At 40.2% G+C, this 9,273-nt stretch overlaps 1 protein-coding gene across 1 annotated transcript in view; it reads right to left on the bottom strand.

Moving 5' to 3' along the window:
- The window catches only part of Taf1 (TAF1 RNA polymerase II, TATA box binding protein (TBP)-associated factor, 250kDa), an 87,542-nt gene that overhangs the window by 64,273 nt on the left and 13,996 nt on the right, over positions 1–9,273 (bottom strand). Inside the window, exons 9-17 of the mRNA XM_013031615.1 lie at positions 8,647–8,823; positions 8,160–8,287; positions 7,960–8,067; positions 7,662–7,835; positions 7,028–7,201; positions 6,694–6,798; positions 3,286–3,486; positions 2,540–2,681; positions 386–516 (exon numbers count right to left, since the gene is read on the bottom strand). Of these exons, the coding sequence (XP_012887069.1) occupies positions 386–516; positions 2,540–2,681; positions 3,286–3,486; positions 6,694–6,798; positions 7,028–7,201; positions 7,662–7,835; positions 7,960–8,067; positions 8,160–8,287; positions 8,647–8,823 (1,340 nt within the window). The remainder of the gene's footprint in view (positions 1–385; positions 517–2,539; positions 2,682–3,285; positions 3,487–6,693; positions 6,799–7,027; positions 7,202–7,661; positions 7,836–7,959; positions 8,068–8,159; positions 8,288–8,646; positions 8,824–9,273) is intronic.

Genomic DNA, 9,273 nt, shown 5'->3' with positions numbered 1-9,273 from the left:
AAAAAAAAAAAAAAAGAAACAGCTCTACTTTCAGCTTTTTTTTGTAACTAATTGGAGATAAGAGTCTCACGGACTTTCCTGCCCAGACTGTTTTCGAACCATGATCCTCAGATCTCAGTTTCCTGGGTAGCTAGTATTATAGGCATGAGCCACTTGTACTCAGGTCTGAACAAGCATTTTCAAAGCAAAACACTATGCCCTGCATTCCCCAAGGAGCCCTCACACTTCATGGGGCAGTTTGCCCCATGATTTATATAGATAGAAATACTTCATATAGTTTGAATATTTTAATTACTGGTAATAATCTAATAACTACCACCTCTAAGCCTGGGAAAAGTCTTCTCCATGGTTCTGAAAAGAATCATAGGCTTAAGAATGTACTTACCTTCAATCGCTGCTCTGCAGCTATCATGCTATAATATGCACAGCACTGTTCTGGTGATACCATAGCTCTAATCTCCTCTTCTGTTGGTAAACGAAAATCAGACTTCAATACCCACCAGTTTGAGTCCATCCCTGGAAAAGACAGAAATTGTCCTGAATTCTGAAAGTTCCAACATTCATTGACTAATACTTTAAAGACAGCAAGCACTGAACTAGATGGCAACAGCATAACTCACTGGGTAAGAAAAACCCTACTAGCTTTCTTATATCTGATATAAAACAAATTGCACAGAGTTTCTCAGCAACTAATTGTCAAAAAGTCAGTCTGGAGCCGTGGTTCATACCTGTAATCCTAGATATTCAGGATCCTTAGGATCTAAGGATACCAGTTCAAAGCCAGCCAAGGCAGGAAAGTCCAATTAACAAGCAAAATGCCAGAAGTGGAGGTGTGGATCAAGTTGGAGAATGCCAGCCTCGAGTGAAAAAACTAAAGGGACCACCCTGGCCCTGAATTCAAGCCCCAATACTGTGTTTTTAAAGGATAGTCAAAGTCTCCACTTCCACTGTTACGTAACAGTTGCTACCCTCTCCTTTTTTATGTTGTTATTGGTGGTGGTGACATTTTTGCTTTGTTTTTTTTTCCCTTTCTGCTGGAGAGGTGGATACAGAAAGGGAGAGAGGAAGGTTGAACAAATGCTATCATGTCATTCAGTATACACTATGTTGAAAATGACCTATATAACTTGTGGGCAAGGATGAAAGGGTAAAAGTGAAGGAGTTGACGTCCAAAAACTGCAATGAACTCATTATTTGACATACAACAGTAACCCCTCTGTACAACACGTTAATAATAGCAATAAAATTTTATTTAAAAAAAAACATGTCAACCAGGCGCCAGTGACTCACACCTGTAATCCTAGCTACTTAGGAAGCTGAGATCTGAAGATCATGGTTCAAAGCCAGCCCAGGCAGGAAAGTCTGTGAAACTCTTATCTCCAACAGAAAACCGGAAGTGGTGCTGTGGCTCAAGTGGTAGAGCACTAGCCTTGAGCTGAAGAGCTGAGGGACAGCATTCAGGCCCAGAGCATGAAGCCCTGGGTTCAATTCTTCAGTACCACATGAACAGAAAAGGTCAAAAGGGGCACTGTGGCTCAAATAAGAGTGCTAGCCTTGAGCAAAAGAAGCTCAGGAACAGTGCCCAGGACTGACAAAAAAAAAGTCAGGTGCCAGTAGCTCACACCAATGATACTAGCTACTCAGGAGGCTGAGCTCTGAGGATCATGACTCAAAGCTAGCCGGGGCAGGAAAGTCCCTGTGAGATTCTTATCTCCAATTAACCACTCAAAAACCAGAAGTGGTACTGTAGCCCAAGTGGTAGAACGCTAGCCTTGTGCACAAAGAATCTCAAGGATGGCACCCAAGTCCCTAAGTTCAAGCCCCACAACCAACAAAAAACAAAATTATATTAAGAAAACTAAAGAGCCTACATTTCTACGGTTATAAGATTTGCTACCTTCTCCTGCATGCACGTGTGTGTGCACACGTGTGCGTGCGTGCACACAAGTGCTGGAGCTTGCACTCAGGCCCTCATTTTTTTTGGTTGGTTGTGAGGCTTGAATTCTGGACCTGGGCACTGTCCCTCAGCACTTCAGCTCCAGGTGAGTGCTCTACCACTTGAGCCACAGTGCCACTTCCAGTTTTATGGTGGTTTTATTGGAGATAAGAGTCTCACAGGGGCTTTCCTGCCCCGGCTGGCTTTGAACCATTATCCTCAGATCACAGCCTCCTGAGTACCTAGTATTACAGGTGAGCCACCAGCACCCTGCATAGGGCCTCACATACTTGTTTGATTGTTTGTTTTTGGTGGGGGGGTCCGGTCATGGGCCTGAACTCTGGGCCTGGGCACTGTCAAGGCTAGCACTCTACCACCTGATCCATAGCACTACTTCTGGCTTTTTTTTTCTGGTTATGTGGTGCTCAGGAATTGAACCTAGGGCCTCATGCATGCAAAGCATGCAAAGCTACCTTCCCAGCCATTCTGACAGCCAATATTTCCTATTTTACTAGATACATGTTTATTGCTTAATTGAAAATCATTGTAAATCTTTGGAATTAGAAAAAAATTAGAAGATAAAAAAGTAGCCACACTGATAACCTGTGCGTTTGAAGTCAGCACAAAGCTTTAGCCTCTTTCTGATGCTGCTTTCTGAATGGGAAGGAAAGGCTTTTTTTATATCCTCCATTCGGATTCGCCGTGGCCGATCTTTACTCTTCCAAAAGAGGCGATAAATAAAAACCTGCCCAATAAAACAAAAGTATGTTATCAGGTAAAGAGTAGAAGTTCTCATCAAGGCTCCTTTCTCCTGGTCAACTCTGATTAGGTCTCATCTTTCCTAACATTCCTTGGAACCCACACACACATTTTTCTTTGTTGGTCCTAGGGCTTGAACTCAGGGCCTAGGTACTGTCCCTGAGCTTCTTTTGCTCAAGGCTAGCATTCTATTTCTTGAGCCACAGCGCCACTTGCAGCTGTTTCTGTGGTACTGAGGAATCAAACCCAGGGCTTTATGGATGCTAGGCAAGCACTCTACCACTGAGCTACATTCCAAATCCCCCTTCACACACACATTTTTTTTTTTTGTCGGTCATGGGGCTTGAACTCTGGGCCTGGGCGCTGTCCCTCAGCTCTTCAGCTCAAGGCGAGCGCTCTACCACTACAGCGCCACTTCCGGTTTTCTGGTGGTTTATTGGAGATAGGAGTCTCACGGTCTCTCCTGACCGGGCTGGCTTTGAACCATGTTCCTCAGATCTCAGCCTCCTGAGTAGCTAGGATTACAGGCGTGAGCCACCAGCGCCCGGCCACACACACTTTTTATGTGCATCTTATTCCTCCATTCTTACCTGTAGAAAGTCTCGAATATGCGTATTGGCCCTTTTTGAGTTGGGCCCAGGAACTTCAAACAAGGGACACTGCTGGCCAACCACAAAAATATCCACCAGTTCCCGAATATAGTAACTCTGTCTTGTTCTAATGATCAAGAAGTCAGTTTCTGGCATCTTATGCAGATAAATTGGAGCACGAAAAAGGTTGTTCTCAAAAGCCTAACAAATAAAAACACAAAAATTATATTAATCTAGGAAATTAATAAAGTAGTAAGAAGGAAATCAAGCTTTTTTTTGTTGGTCATGGGGCTTGAACTCAGGGCCTGGGCATGTTCTGAGCACTTTTGCTCAAGGTTAGCACTCTACCACGCTGAGCTACAGCACCACTTCAGATTTTCTAGTGGTTAATTAGAGCTAAGAGTTTCATAGTAACTTTCCAGCTCTCGCTGGCTTTGAACTATGATCTTCAGTTCTCAGCCTCCTGAGTAGCTAGGATTACAGTAGTGAGCCACCAGTACCCAACTTGCTTTCTTAACTTCATTAGATTATCTAAGGTAGGGGGACATATGGCCCAAGAAATCATTTGGTACATGGTGGGACAGATACCCATGCTTCTTGTTTGTTTCTTGCTGGCTGCCTGTATTGATAATTTTGGATGACCCATGAATGATGTTCTTTTTTTTTGTTGGCCAGTCCTGAGGCTTAAACAAAGGACCTGGGCACTGTACCTGAGCTTCTTTTGCTCAAGGCTAGCACTTTGCCACTTGAGCCACAGCATCACTTCTGGCTTTTTCTGTTTATGTGGTACTAAGGAATTGAACCAAGGACTTCATGCATGCTAGGCAAGCACTCTACCACTAAGCCACATTCCCAGCCCCCATGAATGATATTCTAAGTATCCAAAGGGCCCTTTCCAAAACAAAGAATTCCCACCCTTGCTCTAAGGTCTATTCAATAAAATAAATAAGCATATAGAATACCAAGTAAGGTTAGATATTTTTACCCAATGTCTATTATGAGTATCAACAAAAAAACTTTAAAAAATAAAAAAGTGAGACGGATGCTAATGGTTCATGCCTGTAATCCAAGTTACTCAGGAGGCGAAGATCCATAGGATCAAAGTTTAAAGTCAGCCTGGGCAGAAAAGTCCAGACCTTTGTGAGCTGGTGGCTCACGCCTGTAATCCCAGCTACTCAGGAGGCTGAGATCTGAGGATAGCGGTTCAAAGCCAGCTCAAAGCCAGTCCGGGCATGAGGGCATGAAAGTCTGTGAGACTATCTCCAATATACTACCAGAAAACCTGAAGTGGCGCTGTGGCTCAAGTGGTAGAGTGCTAGCCTTGAGCTGAAGAGCGCAGGGACAGTGCCCAAGCCCAGAGATCAAGCCCCATGACAGACAAAAATAAAATAAAATAAAAGCCATAGACGACAGAACAATAGCCAATATTATACTTAATGGGGAAAAACTACAATCAATTCTCCTCAAATCAGGAACAAGGCAAGGATGCCCACTGTCTCCACTCCTCTTCAGTATAGTCCTGGAACCCTTAGCCAGGGCAATAAGGCAAGAAAAAGACACTAAAGGGATCCGCGTAGGGAAAGAAGAAGTTAAACTATCCCTTTTTGCAGATGACATGATACTATACCTTCATGATCCCAAAAACTCCATCTCCAAACTCTTAGAAATTTAATCATTTCAGCAAAGTAGCAGGATACAAAATCAACCCACAAAAATCAGTTACCTTCCTGTACACTGACAATGTACAAGCAGAGAGGGAAATAAAGGAAGCAACCCCATTCACAATAACCCCCCCCCAAAAAAAAATTTAGGAATTAACCTAACCAAAGATGTAAAAGAACTATTTAACAAAAGCTACACAAACTTAAAGAAAGAAATTACAGAAGACACCAGGAAATGGAAAGACCTTCCATGCTCTTGGATAGGCAGGCTTAATATAGTAAAAATGGCAATACTGCCAAAATTAATACATAAATTCAATGCCATTCCTATTAAAATCCCAATGACATACATTTCTGAAATACAGAAAACAGTCCAAAAATTCATATGGAACAACAAAAGACCTAGAATAGCCAAAATAATTCTAGGCAAAAAAGACAACATGGGAGGGATCTCCATGCCGGACTCTATTATAGAACCTAATAACAAAGACAGCATGGTACTGGCACAAAAACAGATCCAAAGACCAATGGAATAGAAGATCCAGAAATAAAACCACATGCCTGGGAGCCAAAGACATACAGTGGAAGAAACACAGCCTCTTCAACTACTGGTGCTGGGAAAACTGGGAGGCCACATGCAGAAGACTAAAAGTGGACCCCATAGGGGGAAAACAATGGAGGGGCTAACAATGTTCAAGAGGAAGTGTACTCATTACCTCACTCATGTAACTGTAACCCTCTGTATAGTATCTTTACAATAAAAAAAAAAATAAATAAATAAATAAAAATAAATAAATAAAAGTGGACCCCAGACTATCACTATGCACCAACATCAACTCAAAATGGATTAAAGACCTTAACATCAAAAAAAGCAAAAAAAGCCAAAAGTAGTGCTGTGGCTCAAGTAGTAGAGTGCTAGCCTTGAGCTGAAGAGCTGAGGGACAGTGCCCAGGCCCAGAGTTCAGGCCCCACGACCGCCCCCGCCCAAAAAAAAGATACATACACAAGCTGCCAGGTACCAGTGGCTCATGTCTGTAATCCTAGGTGAGGTGGCTGAAATCTGAGGATCCTGGCTCAAATCCAACCACGCAGGGAAGTTTATGAGACTCTTATCTCCAATAAACTACCAAAAAAGCCAGAAGTGGAGCTGTGGATCCAGTGGTAGAACACTAGCCTTGAACACAGAAGTTTAGGGATAGTTCAGGTCCTGAGTTCAAGACCCAAGACCCAAAAAACAAAGATGCACAAGCTTCAACAGAGTGGCTCTCTATACCCATTCAAACAAAGAAGAAAAAGGAAACATTTCACTATGGTAGGAAAACACATTGATCACAACTAATTGTGAACAAATTTGTCCATTTATTTTGCAATGCTAGAAACAGAACTCAGGCCCTCACACAGCAGACAAGCCCTCTATTACCAAGCAGCATCTCCAGTCACCAAAATATATCAATTTCACATATAGAATTTAAAATATTCATAAACTATATTACATTAATCCAAGGTTGACTTCCTAAACCATCCAGATATTACTGATCTTATCCCTGTGTATTCAAAAATTGTATTTACACTAAATATATAACATAACTAGAAACCAGTTTCAAGAAAAATAATTTTGCATTATGATTTTCTCCATATTTGATATATGAGTAGTATCTTAATCAGCTGAAGTTATTCTCTCTGTCAAAGTCAGTTTCTTTCTATCAATTTCCTTAGGAGAGAGTAAAAATAGAAAAGAATTCATCACCTGTAGTAATTGGCCAGGATGGAGAGAGCCCAGAAAAGGAGATGTATGGCAGTAAACAGTTTCCCCATATTTACAATCTGGAGCTCCAGGATCTTTTCCAGGTTTCTATGAGACAAACAGCAAACTCAGTTACTATAATGAACACATTAATATATACATATATTTATTTATTTATATATATACACACATATATGTATAATGTTCCATAAGCATGGCATTCACTAATATTAAGATAAAATATAAAAACTATATAAAGATAAAACACATGTTCATAGATTATTGTTAAATATCTTCAGCTATATTAACAACAAAGATTTTTTTAGCACAGACTCACTCGTTTGTAATAGTTTTTTATCTTGGTCGCCATGCCAACTTGCATCATTAAGGGCCCATTTTCCTCACTGTATTCTGCAAGAATAAGGTCTCCATCTTTGCCTGTAAGGTCCTGAGGTGTGCGCATAAAAAACATTTCTCCACCACCTGAAGCTTGTCTCTCTTGTTCTCTCATCTGTGAAAGACAAAGAAAACACAGTCTCGTTCCTGACAAGATAATATATACACTGATGACAATCTAATTCAAGTATCAAAAATACTTTATCTTATTTTTGAATTTCACTGTGAAAATTTTCTAACTTTAGTAAAGCTGAAAATATGAATACCTATTATCCTTCTATCTAGAGATTAATATTTTCCCAAATTTATCTATAATTATCTTTCTATAGGTTTTAGTTGAACATTTTTAAAAGTTGCAGTCATTATGACACATTACCTTTAAGGTATTTTTATATGCATGTTCTAATAAAGACACTCTCCTAAATAACCAAAACAGTATTCTATCACATGAGAAAATAATTTTCTAAAACAAGTTAATACCCAGAATTATTTCCTCTATAACATTTTTGTACAGTATCTTCACAAATAAAATAAAATAAAATAAAACAATATTTCTATCCATGGGTCAACCATACCTTGGCTTTCTTTTTGATGTGCTTTAGTAAAGGCTGAACTGCATGGGGGCCTGGCTGAGATAATGCCCCAAAGGAATACTTTTTCAGTGGTGGACGATGGAACTGTCGGAGTTTGATGGGTCCCATGTGGGTAGGAAAGAAGGGCTGCCGTAATTCCACAGCAGGAATTGAATGCTAAAAGAGGTCAGAGAAGATTCAGAATATGAGTGAATCATTCCAGGTTAGATTTCCCCATATTTTACATCAGAGCAAAGCAGCAGGTTCCCCATTACCACAACAGAAAAAATGGAATTTGTACCTGGATAATATTTCCTCCAAAAGTCCCTCGAAGGCCTTGTTGTTTGGGGTAGTAATACTCATCATTTGAGAGATTCCATGGATCTTTCACTTCTGGTTGAGACATGTTCTAATGATAAATCATCAAACAAATCTCAGTCAGACTACCTTCCTCATTGTCTTTGTTCTTATAAACACCAAGTCCCTTTTGTCCTCACATACCTGTTGTGGTTCCTCCTTAATAACTCCTGTTTTCCCCAAGAGAATTCGACTCTTCTTCAGAGATGATTCTTTCTTACTTTCTTTGGAGGGAGAATTAGAAGTGGCTTCTTCCTTCTCATCAGGAATTTCTGAGAATGAAATGCAAAAGACTCTGGAATTGGATTTCTGAATATCTACATTTTTTTCACTGGCATTTTTCCAGTTCTTAACTAGATCTCACACCCAGAACACTTCTAGTCCATAATTCAAGGTGATAAAAGTATGTGCTTGACATGTTAAAGGTGCTACTTTCAATATTCCTACATGAGTTTTCTTTGAGAATAGAAATACTGGAAAATGACATCAACAACCCTGCTCTCTCAAAGTGTTATTGGGTAGTTTCTAATTTTGACCTTTTCCAACTTTTGTGATTTCTTCTTGCTCTTTGACTTCATTAGCAGATCTTTCAAAGATGGACAAAGAACACTGGCCTCTGCCAGTGACATACCTAAAATAAGATTCTCATCATTGGGATCAAGAGTCAAAACAGGAGGTTCCAACAAGCAGGGCATAGCTTGAGCATCCCAAATGATATTATCTTCCCAGCGTCCATATACCAAATCCTCATTGTCAATGGGAAAAATGGAATACCAAGGTTTGTCATCATCCAAAGTAGCTGTAAAACCTAGACAAAACAAAGTAAAAAGTACTAAAAAGAGGAGAAAGAAATAGAAAAAACATTTATGCCCCTTACAATCATAACTCTAGCAACTACCAGATACAATATAATTGTTTTTTAAAAAATGTTTCAGAGGCTAGGAATGCAACTTAGTGGTAGAGTGCTTGCCTAGCATGCATGAAGCCCTAGGTTCAATTCTTCAGTACCACATAAACAGAAAAGGCTGGAAGTAGTGCTATGGTTCAAGTGGTAGAGAGCTAGCCCTGAGCAAGAGAAGCTCAGGGGCAGTGCCCAATCCCGAGATCAAGCCCCAGGACTGGAAAAAAATGTTTCAGATATGGGCTGAAGTTTCAGGCATGGCTCAAATGGTGGGGCACCTATCTAGCAAGAACAAAGCCCAATGTTGATTTTTTAAAAACTCAATAAAGAATAGCTACTAATATTTTTTTTTTTTTT

The sequence above is a fragment of the Dipodomys ordii genome, unplaced genomic scaffold, assembly GCF_000151885.1.
Source record: "Dipodomys ordii isolate 6190 unplaced genomic scaffold, Dord_2.0 Scaffold142, whole genome shotgun sequence".
NCBI lineage: Eukaryota > Metazoa > Chordata > Mammalia > Rodentia > Heteromyidae > Dipodomys > Dipodomys ordii.
The sequence above is the reverse complement of the archived record's forward strand: the minus strand, read 5'-3'. Positions and strand labels throughout refer to the sequence as shown.